The 15,191-nt window shown below is 49.9% G+C and overlaps 2 protein-coding genes and 1 long non-coding RNA gene across 3 annotated transcripts; 2 read left to right on the top strand and 1 right to left on the bottom strand.

The window, feature by feature from the left end:
- Positions 1-359: 359 nt before the first annotated feature.
- MIURF (mitochondrial elongation factor 1 upstream open reading frame) lies at positions 360-12,239 on the top strand (the record flags this gene model as incomplete). The annotated part of the gene is made up of 5 exons (XM_082740081.1): positions 360-687; positions 6,203-6,353; positions 7,274-7,451; positions 7,664-7,926; positions 8,708-12,239. The coding sequence occupies one exon, from the start codon at positions 360-362 to the stop codon at positions 570-572; it is 213 nt and encodes a 70-aa protein (XP_082596207.1). The 3' UTR covers positions 573-687; positions 6,203-6,353; positions 7,274-7,451; positions 7,664-7,926; positions 8,708-12,239.
- MIEF1 (mitochondrial elongation factor 1) lies at positions 6,210-13,207 on the top strand (the record flags this gene model as incomplete). The annotated part of the gene is made up of 4 exons (XM_082740015.1): positions 6,210-6,353; positions 7,274-7,451; positions 7,664-7,926; positions 8,708-13,207. 4 exons carry the CDS (start codon positions 6,210-6,212, stop codon positions 9,512-9,514), a joined length of 1,392 nt encoding a protein of 463 aa, XP_082596141.1. The 3' UTR covers positions 9,515-13,207.
- LOC309869263 lies at positions 12,691-15,146 on the bottom strand. Its single transcript, XR_014314072.1, has 2 exons — positions 15,003-15,146; positions 12,691-13,715 (listed from the first exon to the last, which is right to left on the bottom strand). It is a non-coding gene; the product is annotated as an uncharacterized lncRNA (long non-coding RNA).
- Between the last annotated feature and the right edge of the window lie 45 nt (positions 15,147-15,191).

Here is a 15,191-nt window from a genome sequence, read left to right as displayed (position 1 = left end):
AATAACCCAGAGTGGAAGGTAGATAATCTTTAACATAGTACCATTCCCATTTTACAACTGAGGAAGCCGGTGCTCAAAAGGGTTAAGTACTTTGTCCAAAGTCATATGGCCGGTAAATGGCAGAACCAAAATTGAAGCCCTAGCCCTTCAGCATAACCTGTACTTTCCCAGAAGAGGGGATTGAGAGGCTGGGGTTTACTCCTCGACCTGTCACTAAGTCATAGTGTGACCTTGGCCCAGATTAAGAAATCCTGAATTTTAGATAGTGTCTGTAACCCCTTCCATAATTAATTCTGATTCTAGGCTTCTATTTTTTCCCTTCTGCTTATAGCTTGACGCCCACCCCCTACCTGTCCCCCATGGCCCCATGGAGCCGAGAGGCGGTGCTCAGTCTCTACCGGGCCCTGCTGCGCCAGGGTCGAGAGCTTCGCTACACTGATCGAGACTTCTACCTTGCCTACATCCGCCGTGAGTTCCGGAAAAATCAGAAGCTAGAGGATCCTGAGGCCCGGGAGAGGCAGCTGGAAAAGGGCCTGGTCTTCCTCCACAGCAAATTGGGGGGGATTATTTAGGATCCCCTCCTTTTCCCTCTCATTCTAATTCTAAGGGAAAGAGGACAAAGGTGTCTTCCATAGACACTCCTGCTCTTTCCCATCCCTACCTCACAGATGCAGTAAGAAGCCTCAGGTAGGTAGACACTTACTCTTTTTTTTGTTTTGTTTAATATTTTATTTATTTGACAGAGATCACAAGTAGGCAGAGAGGCAGGCAGAGAGAGAGAAGGAAGCAGGCTCTCCATGGAGCAGAGAGCCTGATGTAGGGCTCAGTCCCAGGACTCTGGGATCATGACCTGAGCTGAAGGCAGAGGCTTTGACCCACTGAGACACCTGAGCACCTGACACTTACTCTTACAGGTTTCTTTCTTTCTTTCCCCCCCTTTTTTTTTGGATGCAAAGGACCAGGAAAGTCACTTTTCAGTGACCATAGTCACTAGAAATCAGTAGAGGAAATACAGATGTTAACAGAAGTAGGTTTCTTAATTGAGAAAAAATAGGCTGTGAGTTTCAAGCCCCACCAGAACAGAATTATTACTGCCATTTTATTTCATGGAATATTTGACATATGAAAATTTTAGAAAAGATACTAGTTAAAACTATTGGAGCTCAGTTCTAGGCTGGCTCATTCTCCAGTGGGTTCAGTTACCTCGTGGGTCAGATCATACTCCCCAGACATAACTGGGTTCTGTTACAGTCTAGAAAGTAAGTATAGTGTGTCGACTTCGAAGGACCGTGTCTGGGTTTAAAACCTGGCACAGCTGCTAATAGCTGGGATTTAGGGCAAATCACTAGACTTTTCTAGGCCTCCATTTCCTCATTTGTAAAATGGAGAGAATGGTACCTTTATCCAGTTATTTTGAGAATTAAATGAGACCATGCACACAGCACTTGGAATGGTGCATAGTAGGAGGTTTGTGAGCCCTGTTTACTCCTGATAGCATGTTACCAAGAAGTCCCCCTCTAACCGAATGAGTATATTTAATTCAACAGCTTTTCCAGAGGGCCTTCTGTGGTCCTGGCATTCTGGCAGGCTCTGGGATAAAGAGAAATGATATGGTCCATCCAAGGACTCGGTCTAAGGTGGAGATCCACAGGAAGTAATCGCAGTGGGAGCAGCTGTGTACTAGAGGGTCATCTAAAGAGTTTGGAGGTGGGATGAGGACAGGATTCTGCCTGAAGTAGCGTGGTAGGAGGACCATAGGTGGCCATAGAGAAGGGGATGTTTGAGGACTGCCTCAGATGAGAAAGAAAAGCTTGCCAGGCAGATGGGCAGGAATAAGCAGATACGCCAGTGGAAATGGCATTTGGTAGTCCTGAAACCTGAGTCTGCTGTGGCTCGAAGGGCAGACCTGTACGGCAAGTGGCCAGAGTTGAGGCTGGGCCAAGTCAGCGAGGATGCTGATTCCCCTGTTGAAGAGATGGCGACATCTGAGGAGAGGGGGACCGTCACAGCTTTGGGAAGCAGGGGACGGGCACGGAAGAGGGATTGTGGCCATGAAGACATTGGTGAGAGATGCTAGAGGCAGTAGATCTGTCCAGATGACATGGAGTGAAGGGAGGGTGTGGGGTGGCTGCCCGTAAGTATGTGTGCACAGCAGTGGGGCTTGGTGACCAGTTGGCTGAGACTAGAGGAGGAGACAGGAAAAGGAAGACTAGCTGAGGTGGCAGGCGTGCCAGCTGGGGGAGGGTGCTGTGTTTGATCCAGAGGGAAAGTGGGCGGGGGGGGGGGGAGCGGGGAGCCTTACGTAAGGGCTTTTGGTTCGCCTCAGCCACTTGGGTTGCCAGGCAGACTGGCCTTCAGCGGTGGGGGCCGGGGGAGGGCTGATGCCCATGGGAGCCTTCCTGCACAGGGAGGGGTAGCAGATCCGGCAGGGAACTCATGAGTTACTGAATCTTTGTGTTCTTAATCTAGTTTGACTGTGAGTTGGGTTACAAATCGCTATCACCATCTCCTCAAAAAAACCAAAAATAACCCCATAGGGTTAATAGCTCAGTGGTCCAATGAACACGTACTGTGTATCAAACACTGTTGGCCCTGGGCATGTGGCAGTGAGTGTGCCAGAATGTGCCTCCAAGAAGTGTGTTGTCTCCTGGTTAGTAGAGAGGGGATGTGAGCGGGTGGGGCTACAGGCCACTTGGGACTCCTTAAACTACTTCTCCCCAAGCAGCAGGAGCTCCAGGTTCCAATCTTGGCTGCACAGCTTACTGACCCCATAAACTTGCGCCAGTTACTTCCCCTCTGCCTCGGTTTTGTCATCCATAAGTTGGCAAGAACGCTGTGACTGACCTGCTGGTATGAGGAGATGTGTAAAATGCCCGGCCTGGGGTGCACACTTGGTGCATGTTCGCTGGCCTCGCGTGTACTCTTGCCGGGCAGGTTTAAGTCCTGTGACTTTCTCAAGTAAAATAAGTTGGGATTTTCATAGTTCTGGGAACGGCTGGGCCACTGTGACTCGTCCTCCCCACTACATGGGGGTGATGACTATTGCTATTCCCATTTTTGTATCTGGGTAGACAGGTTCAAAACTTGCCTGAACTGGTGGCAGTGCTGAGACTCTCCGTCCCCAGCCCTGCCTGCCATGTTGGTGTTCCTTCTCCTCTGTCATTATCCTTTTTAAAAAAATACTTTGACCCTGTTTTAGTGTACAGCTCAGCAATGTTAAGACTGTTCATAGTGTTGTGTCACAGAGCTCCGGAATTTTCCGTCTTGTAGAACTGAAACTCTGTACCCATGAAACAACAGTGCTCCTTCTTAATCGCACTGAGGAGCCGGGCTCCCCCTCCTTGCCAGGTGGATTTCTGTGTCCTAATCAGCAAGCTAGCGCAGCAGAACCTGAGTGAACGAGGTACAGTGGATAAGCAGTTGGAGCTGGAACAGGCTAGTCTTATTTATTTATTTATTTTTTCTAAAGATTTTATTTATTTATTTGACAGAGCTCACAAGCAGGCAGAGAGGCAGGCAGAGAGAGAGGGGGATGCAGGCTCCCTGCTGAGCAGAGAGCCTGACATGGGGCTTGATGCCAGGACCCTGAGGTCATGACCTGAGCTGAAGGCAGAGGCTTAACCCATGGAGCCGCCCAGGCGCCCCACAAGTTAGTTTTAGAACAAGAACTTCTAGGGACATCTGGGTGGGTCAGTTGGTTAAGTCTTCATCTTCAGCTCAGGTCATGATCCCAGGGTCCTGGGATTGAATCCCACATCAGGCTCCTTGCTCAGTGGGGAGTCTGCTTCTCCCTCCTCTTCTGCCAGCACCCGCTTGTGCTTGTGTGCATGTGCACGTGCTCGCTCTCTCTCTCTCTCTCTCTCTCTCTCTGACAAATAAATAAAATCTATTTAAAACAAAACAAAAAAAGAACCAGAACTTTTATCTTCCTGTTGAAGCTCTCCTCTCCTGGGTCATGAAGTGTTGACATCACCTGGGCCTTGGATGGAGGGAGCACATTGCCCTAGAGGAGAAAAAGCCTTCTCTCAAGCCTACACAACTTATTATTTTTGGTCTCAAGCCCAGCTTAGCATCCGTGCGTTTTAGAGGTCATCTTTAGCTCCATCTCTAAAGAAAAAGTGTAACTCAGATGGTCTGGATTGCTGCCTGCCTTCTGGAAGTTGACCTTTTGTCCTGTTCATAGAAATCATAAAAGACTTAATGATAGTCAGTATCTGTGGAGTACTTTTATAGTTTATAAAGTGCTCGCATATAGTATTTTTGTAGATGTTTTTTCCTCACTACAACCTTGTGATTCAGGCCATGCAGGCATAATTATCCCCTTTTCATTGTTGAGAGAGGAAGTAACTTATGGAAGTCACCAGCTAATAAGTCAGGGCTCAAAGACAAATACTTACCCACCAGATTTCCGGCTCAAAAACTCAGGCTCTTTTCTGTTAAGCCACATCACTGCCTTGTTCTTACTGGTCATCACATGGGCTCAGGACTGCATGGCCCAGGGAGACCAGGATGTCTCCTGGTCCTGCTGCCTCACATTCAAGGAGGTGCCTGCATCCGGGGGTTCTCTCTCTTACAGATACATCAGTGAAGGTTCTTTTGTTGTTTTAAAAAAATAAAACAGTGGTCGTTTGTTACATGTGGGGAGCTGTGTAAAGTTCTACTTTGTCCTGTGGCCCCTTACTCAATGGCCACTAGGGAGGATGAGTAGCATTCTCGCCTGACCCCACCTGTAACATAGTTGAACTCTTGTCCCTGGCCTTTCTTGCTCTTTGTATATTATGAAATGGGAACCTCTTTCAGCAGGCCAAGTAGTCTCCCATTACGTCCCTAAATCAGAAACTTCTACTGACTGTAAGAGGTAGAGAACAGTGCCACCGAGGTTGTGAATTCTAGTTAGGGAAAAATATTTTTGGATTTGACAGTGACTCTCCCTTGATAACTTAATTGCTGAAATAAGGAGAGTCAGAAATCTTTCTTTCTTGGGGAGGGGAAGGATAGAGGCAAAGGGCAGGACACGTGAAGGCGGCAGTGCGCGGTTGCAGCTGTGTGGAAGGGCACTTACACTGGAACATGCCCCCCGGTATCCTGTCTGTCTCTCCTTCCATTCTGGGTGTGCTGGGACCCAGGCTGGTGTACAGCTGGTTTTCTCTGCATAACCCCTGGTGAGCTGGCCTTGGGAGGCAGGGGAGAGTAGCAGTGGTGGGAGCAGTACTCAGATCTGAACCACATGGCCATCCTTTATCTGCGTGCGGCCCAGGGTTCTAACTTGCTGGGAATCGGGCTTATTTGGGTGCATGGGGAACTTCGTCAGGATGACCCCGTTGTTGCTGGGGAGCATGTGCGTGCGCCCCTTGCTTGAGCGCTGGATGAGAGGCCAGCCTCTTCAGTATGGAGCCCATGAACTCCCTTTTAGGGGAATCACATCTTTAGTTCATTTTCCAAGTGCATTTGGGCAGATGGGTTTTTTTCCCCCCGAGTTAACAGCCAGGTTAACGGCATTTATTCTCAGTGTCACAGTGCCGGCCTCACATGAGCTGCTTGTAGCCCCCTGAACACTTTCCCCAAGAAGTGGATAAATGTAATATGATGTGGTAGAAAAAGCATCGTACTGGGAGCTGGGAGGCCTGAGTTGTGGAGGTGGCTCTGCCATTCCCTGTCACTGGGACCTCTGGCACATCACCTCCCTATGTGTGGAGTGACAGCATGGGACTGGACGAGCATCTTCTGTCTTAATCTAGTAGATGAGGCCTTCTCACACCTCACCTTATAGGAGGTAGTAGCCAAAGGATCATTATACTGATGGGACGGGAGAGGGTTGAATTGCATGTCGGGTACTTCACGCTAATATAAGGAAGGATTAAGGTGCCTCATTAGCGCAGCAGGTAGCACGTCAGTCTCATAATATAAGGAAGGATTAACAGTGAGCTAAGGCTTTCTAGTTCTATCCTCTCCGTAGATTGGTGGAGAGGTTTTTTGGCACAATTAGCGTGATCCTTTCTTCCCCCTTGCATGCAGCTACCTCCTGGGACATGGTATCTCTGTCTTGACCTTAGAGCCTGCAGTGCTATAGGCAGAAGGATTTGGGTTGCTGGAATTCACAGAACACGCTGTACTTGTTGGGAGCTGGCCTCATGGCGGAGACGGGGAGGGATGGCTCTCGAGGTCCCAGGCACTGATGGCTGTGTTCTGCCTTTGTCCTCAGGTGCGCGATGGCAGGCTCTGGTGAGCGCAAAGGCAAGAAGGATGACAATGGCATTGGCACGGCCATTGATTTTGTGCTTTCCAATGCCCGGCTGGTGCTGGGGGTGGGCGGAGCGGCCATGCTGGGCATTGCCACGCTGGCAGTTAAGCGGGTAAGTGCGTGCGGCCAGGGCTGGGGCAGGAGAGGGGGTGAGGCTGTCTGCGGACTGGAGCTGACCTGGAACGAGACTCCAGTCCTGCCCCTGGGAGTGTGAGCTGGTCAGGTGGCATTATAAGGTGAGCCTTTAGGAGAGTTCACTAGGTCCGCTTCTGGGACTCTGCCCTAGAGAAATCGCTGGCAGTACAAATAAGTCTATCCCAGTGAGGAAAAAATGGCAAATAACCAAAATGCCCTTCCTTAATTACCTTATTTAAAATGGCAGCACTCCCACCACATATACACTTCCTACTTCCCTTTCCTACTTTATCTTTCTTCATATTTATCTCTGTGTGCAACTTCACATTTAACTTGTTAATTAGGTCCTACCTGTATCCCTTCACTGGACTGGAAACTTCGTGAGGACAGGGTTGGGTCTCTTTGGTTTACTGCTTTATTCCACACTTAGAACAATGTCTGGCACATAGTAGCCACTTGGTATCTAGTAAATAAGTGAATCTGTGTTCAGCGTTATGGTAAGTTCATAAGGTACCATGTTGTATCGTCAGAAAAAGTATCATAATGTTGAACACTGGTTCATTTTTAGTGGCATGGGGGAAATGATAAAAGTGATGAGTGAAAAAAATCCAGTTCCAGAAGTATATGTAGAGTCAGATCCTAATTATATAAATGTATGTTTCCAGAAAGAACTAAACCAAAATATCAACAGTTGCCTCTGTGTTGTGACATTATGGTAGATTGATTTCTTATTTGTATCATTTAGTATTTCCCAAGATTTTCCACGTGGAGCCAAGTATTCCATAATCTAGGATAAAACAGTCATTGGAAAACAGTAGGTGAACTCCCGAGGGCAGAGCTGCTGGGAAGAAGGGAAACGGGCAGGAAGCTACCTCTGCGGGTCCTCTCCTCTTTCAGATGTATGATCGGGCCATCAGTGCCCCCACTAGCCCCACCCGCCTGAGCCATTCAGGGAAAAGAAGCTGGGAAGAACCGAACTGGATGGGCTCCCCCCGGTTGCTGAATAAGGACATGAAGACAGGCCTGAGCCGGTCCCTGCAGACCCTTCCCACAGACTCCTCGGTCTTTGACACGGGTGAGGAAAAGGCTGTTACCCCTCTGGGACTTCTCTCTGGGTTCCCAGTACTACATCTGCCTTCAGCAAGTGTTTCTCGAGCACATGTGTGCCAGGCTCTGTGCTAGCACTTGCCTTTGGTGCCAGGCCCCTCCTCCTTTCCCGGGGCTGAGGCAGCTGTGGTCTAAGAAGCATGGGAAGAGCTCACATGCCTCTCTCTCTTGCCTTGGCAGATACATTCTGCCCACCCCGGCCCAAGCCATTGGCCAGGAAGGGCCAGGTAGACTTGAAGAAGTCACGACTCCGCATGTCCCTGCAGGAGAAACTTCTTACTTACTACCGGAACCGGGCAGCCATCCCTGCTGGCGAGCAGGCTCGGGCCAAGCAAGCTGCTGTGGACATATGTGCTGAGCTCCGGAGCTTCCTGCGGGCCAAGTTGCCTGACATGCCGCTTCGGGACATGTACCTGAGTGGCAGCCTCTATGATGACCTGCAGGTAACAGGGTGGTTCCCACGAAGGGCAGGGCTGGGTGCCGACCAGGATGCTTCTCGAGAGTGTCATTGGTACTGAAGATCAGCATCCCAGGCTTGCCAGAAAGACTAAGGTCTTCCTGCTTCTGCATTCTGCCCACTGCAGTAGCACTTGTTGGGTCTTCTTAACCCTTTCTTGTTCTTTTTTCTTGTTCTGACAGACACGTTTTTTTGTTTTGTTTAAGATATTTATTCATTTAGGGACACCTGGGTGGCTCAGTTGGTTAAGCTGCTGCCTTTGGCTCAGGTCATGATCCCAGGGTCCCGCATCAGGCTCCTTGCTCAGTGGGAAGCCTGCTTCTCTGACTGCCACTCTGTCTACTTGTGCATGCGTTCTCTCTCTCTCTCTCTCTGACAAATAAATAAAATCTTAAAAAAAAAAAAAGATATTTATTCATTTAACAGAGAGAGAGAGAGAGAGAGAGAGAGCGCGCGCGCGTGCACGTGCAGGCAGAGGGAGAGGGAGAAGTAGGCTCCCTGCTGAGCAGAGCACCCGAGAGCCCACTGAGTAGAGGGCTCAATCCCAGAACCCCAGGATCATGACCCGAGCTGAAGGCAAACACAACCGACAGAGCCACTGAGGCGCCCCTGACATTCACTCTGTTTGAATTGGTAATGGTGACATGAACGAATTCATAGTTTCCTTTATTGTTGGGGGCAAATTAGATGGTGGAACCCGTGTTCCGGGATGCTTATCTCTCGAGCAGATTAAGTCCCTCAAAAGTTTTTTAATTCTGCCTGAACAGGTGGTGACAGCAGACCACATCCAGCTCATCGTGCCTCTCGTGCTGGAGCAGAACCTGTGGTCATGTATACCCGGTGAGGACACCATCATGAACGTCCCTGGCTTCTACCTGGTCCGTCGTGAGAACCCGGAGTATTTTCCTCGTGGTAGCAGTTACTGGGACCGCTGTGTCGTAGGCGGCTACCTCTCCCCAAAGACAGTGGCAGACACGTTTGAGAAGGTCGTGGCTGGCTCCATCAACTGGCCAGCCATAGGGTCCCTCTTGGACTATGTGATCCGACCAGCACCACCCCCAGAAGCCCTGACTTTGGAAGTGCAGTATGAGCGTGACAAGCATCTTGTCATTGACTTCCTGCCATCAGTGACCCTTGGCGACACTGTCTTGGTAGCCAGACCACACCGGCTGGCGCAGTACGACAACCTGTGGCGGCTGAGCCTGCGACCGGCAGAGACGGCACGCCTGCGGGCTTTGGACCAGGCCGACTCGGGCTGCCGATCTCTGTGCCTCAAGATCCTCAAGGCCATATGCAAGTCCACTCCGGCTCTGGGCCACCTCACTGCCAGCCAGCTAACCAACGTCATCCTCCACTTGGCCCAGGAGGAGGCTGACTGGTCTCCAGAGATGCTGGCCGACCGGTTCTTACAGGCCCTGAGGGGGCTTATCAGCTACTTGGAGGCGGGAGTCCTGCCCAGTGCCCTAAACCCCAAGGTGAACTTATTTGCAGAGCTCACTCCCGAAGAAATAGATGAGTTGGGATATACTCTCTACTGCTCGTTGTCTGAGCCGGAGGTGCTGCTGCAGACGTAAGGGCAGGTGAAGGCCAGAGTGGGCGTCAGGTGGTCAGACCCTGGCTTCTCCGTTAGAAACGTGGCTGCAGAGTTGGTGCCTCACAGGGTCCTTAGGTGCCTCCTATCTTGCTGGTCATCGCCCGGTCACTTCATGCTGATCAGAATGCCATCTCCTTGTCTTCTGTTTTCTCACCGGACCCTTTCTATTTTTGTTACCAAACACTGTGCTCCTACTCCTCCCCTCCCCCTGCTCCAGGCTCATTTATCTGGAATGAATTGAGAAGGCAGAGCACTGGCCTGAGCTGGTGTCTAGCATTGTGGCCCAGGTTTTCTGTCCCTGTCTGCCCTGCCCTTTGGCCTCTTTGTTTTCAGTGTCTTCTGTTTTCGTCTTGTTCACGCCTTCTGTTTTGCTCCTTCCCCGGGAGCCTATCTGCCTAGTCAAGATGTTGCCTTTTCGTTGAATGTCACGGCAGAGTTCTGATGGCGCTTTCCAAGCTGAGCTCTGCAGACTGAGTGCTCAGACAGTATTTAGAGTTTCTGGGGGTAAAGCTAGCGAAAGAGCTGGCCTTTGACCCAGGTTCCTGGAGACTCAGCCCGTTTCCTCCGCCTCCTGACCAGCTCCAATTCCTGAGTGCTGAAAAGGTCTCATGGGAACACAGTTACTGACCGGCACAGGAGTGAGGTCAGTCTAAATGGGGTGCAGAGGGTGTGTGTGCGCCCCGTGTCTGGTCCAGATCCGAGCTGTGCGAGAAGCCGGGGGACGACAGGGAGGGAAGGGGCTGTCGGGACAGCACAGGTGCCGTGCACAGGTGCTGTTGGTCGGCCCCTTCCTTGCCTTATTGCCAATCAGAATGAGGCCTTCAAGGACATAGCCTTTGCAGTAGAGGTGGAAGAGAGGTTGACAGGCGGCAAACACCTGCTGAAAAGTCCAATCACCAGTGGAAGTGTGGCCACCCTGTTTCTTCCCCTAGAGGCCCTGCCTTTTCAGGACGTTGCCTTAGCGCGGGAACAGGCCCACAGCCAGCCCTTCATTCCCCACTGTCTGCCATGGGAACACGAGGGGACGTTGTCTGAACTCTCCAGGCACCGCCAGAGGCCAGAGGGCAAGCAGACATGCGCTGACCTCTTTCCCATCCTGTCTCACCCCGCACCTGGGGGACTGGTGCTACCCAGGAAGAGCGTGCGTGGATAAGACACACAGGAGAGGGAGGCGGGGCTTCCTGCGCTCCCTCTGGTTTCCGCTGCTAAAATCGCGCTGAGCAACGTCACAAGTATCCTGAGGGTGGGGAGGAGGGTCTCACCTGGTCAGTGCAGCTTCTTTTTTTGCGCTTTCTTCCTGTCCTGGCAAGAAGCCAATCATAATTCTGTTTCTGATCTGCCTATCCAGTATTTTGTTCTCCCATCAAGTTTTATTTTTCTCTCTTCTTACTACCTCTCCGTCAGTGAGATTCCAGTGACGCTCTCCGCAGCTGTCTCATTCCTTCCCAATGACAGCAGCATGAACTGACTCTCTAAATAGCACTGAAACCTCAGCTACCTTTCAGATTTAGGGTAGAGATTCCTGTCCCCTTTTGTCATCAATTAGGAGGATATGAACTAGGGTTAACGTTAGCTACGTTTGGAAAATTTTCCTGTTTCTCTCTTAGATCTGCAGCGGTTCCTTAAAGTGGCTCAGTTGCCATTTGTATGAAGCTATTCAGAGAGAATGAAAAATACAAATCCCAGAACCTTGAGAGTGATTCTCCATCCTGGCTGTTCATCAGAATCAAGTTAGAGTTTAAAGAAAATCTCTTGTGCCTGACTGTTACCCTGGGTGACTGGCAGAGAGGGTATAGGGAAGGCCCTGGCATCGATGGCTCCTGTGTACCCGTCTGGTATCCAGTAGAGGGAAGGGAGAGGGGAGCTTTCAAAAGCACGGGTTAGTCTTCACTGAGGTAAAGGATTTGGTTTTCCTAATGTATTATAGGACCCAGTTTTCCCAAGCTGACATCTCTGACCAAATTCCATATAAAATACTAGAAGGAGAGCTGAAAAAAACGGTTTTAAAGACAAAGTCCCCAGTTATCAAAGCCAAGTGTAATTGTGATTTGGTTTTATCTCCTTTCTTAAAGAGCATCTTTCTAAAGGCATCTCTGTCTCTTAACTATGTTTCACAAAACCAAAAGCTGTAACTTTCCCATTTCACAAGCAAGAACCACCCAGAAGTCCTCAGAACTAGAAACAGTGGGAGTTCTTGGCCCTGGTCCTGGTGGGTTGGTTGACTTGAGGCTGGGCCAGCCCTGCAGCACGTGGAAGGCAGTGCCATGCTTGGAGGCTTGGATGGAAGAGGACAACATTCCGACCGACCCCCACCCCACCCCAGTCTGCTCCACTCTGTCCAGTTTTTTAATCTTTGGGGAAAGATTTTGTGCTTTTCCCTGCCATTCTGCCTTTATATTCAGTAACTCCTACCTTTGCCTGAAGTAATGGCATTTGCTGGCATTACTTCAGGCAATGGCATCTGCTCCTACTTCTCCACCTGGACATTTTTTTTTGCACTGTCTGGGTTAGCAAACCATGAGTTAGCCTCATGCTTAAAAAATATACTCATTGTCTTGAAAGCCTAATTAATTCTGAAGTATATGTTGGTTTTTTCTCTGTTGTCCCTTCCTAAAAAAAATGAGTTCAGGATAACCGTATTTTATATGCTTGGTTGTGACTTTTTTTCCCCTCAAATAAATAATCAAAAACTAATGTCTGGAAAAGCTGTGTTGAGGCCTATAGTCTTTCTTCCTGGGTCTCCGCCCCTGGTGGTCACCCTGTTCACACTCCAGATTAGCTGATTTTGCTCCCTTGTACTCCACTCAAGTTGAGAACTCACCTTTTTTTTTTTTTTTCTTTAAAGATTTTATTTGCAGAAGCGTGGGGGGGCGGTGGTGACAAGGAGATTCCCCACTGAGTGGGGAGCTGGACGTGGGGCTCAATCCCAGGACCCTAAGATCATGACCAAAAGCTTTTTTGTTGTTGTTTTTAAAGTAGGTTCCATGCTCCAGAATGGGGCTCAATGCTGGGCTTGAACTCAGGACCCTGAGGTTAAGAGCCAGCCATTTGACTGACTGAGCCACCCAGGTGCCCCCTGAGAACTCACATGGTTTTGGTAAGGAATCAGCTTCAGGATCACAACGTCCTGGAGAGGGCCCAGGAGGAGTTATGCATATAGGCATATAGCCCCCCCCCCCATGTGTCTTAGTACTTTGCAATGGCACACTTCCTTGATACTGTGACCCTGGCTGAAAACTGCTCACAGGGTTGGTTAACACTCTGCCCTTCCTGCTAAAAATCAAGGCCAAAGAGAATAGTAAGGACACCTAGCACTAGGACTGTCAAGCTATGGCTCTTTTACACACTGTTGATTCTGAGGCTAACTGTCCAGCATGTTTATCTTTTCATTCTGATCACCTTGGGGTCTTTAAATTCTTGGTCCCTGAGGCTGAGTCCACTACTTGCCTTCCAGTCACTTGCCTGCCCTTCAGCAGCAGTGGATGCACTCAGCTGGTAGATCTGGGATCTATCACCAGCCCTGTCCCACCTTTGCTAGGTCCACATGGAAGCAGCTTGGCCCCGAGACCTGGAGAACTGCTATCTTTTTTCTCCTTAGGGAGGAAATAAAGCTGGGGAACATGAGGACCTTGCACCGCATAGAGAGAAAAAAATAAACGTTTCCTTTCCAAGAGCTTTGACTTCTGTGTGTGGTATGAAACATTTTCTTACAGGAATAATCCTGCTTCTTCATTTTCAGCCAGGAGAACCTTTGAAGTGCTTGATCTGGGTCTCCATGATAGAACAAGCTGCCACTGGAGTCAATCATCTGTGGCTCTGAGATGTCAAAACTGGGACAATGTTACTTTCTTTAATTCTCAACCTTCTGCATGGTCGTCCATAAGGAGGCACTGGTAGGTCTCCTGATACAGGAAAAGGAGGACGTACCCCGTGGGTCCTTAGTTACACCATAGAAGACTTGTGTAATGGTTCAGAGATAAAGATCAGACAACTTTGTTATATCCTGACATTTGTGATTCTCCAAGGCAGTAGAGAGACCGTTCTTGTCCCAGTAAGCAGTGTGCTTTGCATGTACCAGTTGTTGCTGGTTTCATCCTCGTCAAGAATAGGCGGCCTCTGAGGAAGCAGGATGATGTAAGGAAGATGTGGAGTGGGGAGTCCACGATCAGAAGACCTGAGTTCTAATAATGGTAATAATAGGCAACTATTAATTGAGCGCTTACCTGCACTTTGCTCAGTGCTTTCCATATATGAGCTTCAGTCTAAGGATGAGGATGCTCATTAGCCTCATTTTACAGATGAGGAAACTGGCTCAGCAAGGATAAATTGCTTAACCAAAACACCTCAGCTACTAAATAGAAGAGCCAGGGTTCTTGAGTTTGCCTCAAAAATCTTGTCTTCCAAGGCCTGCCCCATACTGCCTCCACTGGCAACGGTGTGACTCTGGGCCACACACCTAGTCCCACTGGTTCTAAGTTTGGCCACACACCTAGTCCCACTGGTTCTAAGAAATCGTTGGACTACCTAGACTAAATCAAACTAACGAATGGTTTGTAGTTATCAAAGACAGTGTTTCCCCAATTTTTTTGACCTCGCAGCCCTCACAGGTATTTCCATGGCCCTCTGAAACACCACAGGGCCCGACTGTGAAGGACACGGGAGAATGATGGCGACCTTTCCTTGGCATCCTTCACAGCTTCCCACTGGAGAGCAAGTTGCAGGCCTTGACCTGAACTGCTGCTTCCAAACGTGAACTTCCGCGAGTGGGCTTGGGTTCTCAAGCTTCTCCCCCATTAGTGCTGTTACGCGGACGCGCTGGGAAGTGGATACGATACTCCGGGCAGTTACAGAATTGGAAGAGTGACGGCTACCAGTTTAACAAAAAATGTCTTCACGGAACTGCATCTGTATAAACCAAAAGACGTTGCCCTGTGATAGACTTTATACTCTTAATAGCAAACGTTTAGCAGGCTGGGTATGTAGAAGTACCCAAAATTGGACTAGAGATTATGTATCTTCCCGACTGGACTTGAGAGTTGGCCCCTGACCGTAGGTGCGCACGGAGCGTTTGAGATCACGACTGAGGTCCTCAGTCCCCTTTCAGCTACTGAAGGGCTTGCATGTGGTGGAAACGCACGCGAAATGCCACTTCCTTTGCCTAGTTTCATCTCGGGCCTGAACTTGGTGCTAATTCGGAGCCTCACCAGAGTGACAGGGATGACAGGGGCCGTGGCCCGACGCCACCGTCTGGGACTACCCGGGCTGAAGGAGCCAGGGCAGTCACGGACGACCACGGGTGTGCCGAGTTAAGGAGCTCAGAGAAAAATTCGCCGAGAAGAGGCTGTAAATGCCAGAGGCTCTCGGCGGGAACCGCACTGGTCGCTCCGCCCCTTCCCGCTCAGACCCGGCCTCCCTCACCGCCCTCTTCGGGTCTGAGCCAGTAGAAAATCGAGATATATATGACTCACCATGACTAACCAATCAGCTCGACGCTCGCTCTCCACAAGCATCTCGCGCGATAACCAGGCGGCCTCGGACATCACAATAAAAGACCTTCCTTGGGCTGAAAGACTTCTCTCCCCGCCCCCCAAGCTGACACCGGAAACGAGGTGTGTCTGAAGAATCCCTCCGCGTTCTCCGCCCTCAGAGGGAAGAGT

This window comes from Mustela nivalis (genome assembly GCF_964662115.1).
Source record: "Mustela nivalis genome assembly, chromosome: 7".
Taxonomy (NCBI): Eukaryota; Metazoa; Chordata; class Mammalia; order Carnivora; family Mustelidae; genus Mustela; species Mustela nivalis.
Note: the sequence above shows the minus strand (reverse complement) of the source record. Positions and strands in the feature narration are given on the sequence as shown.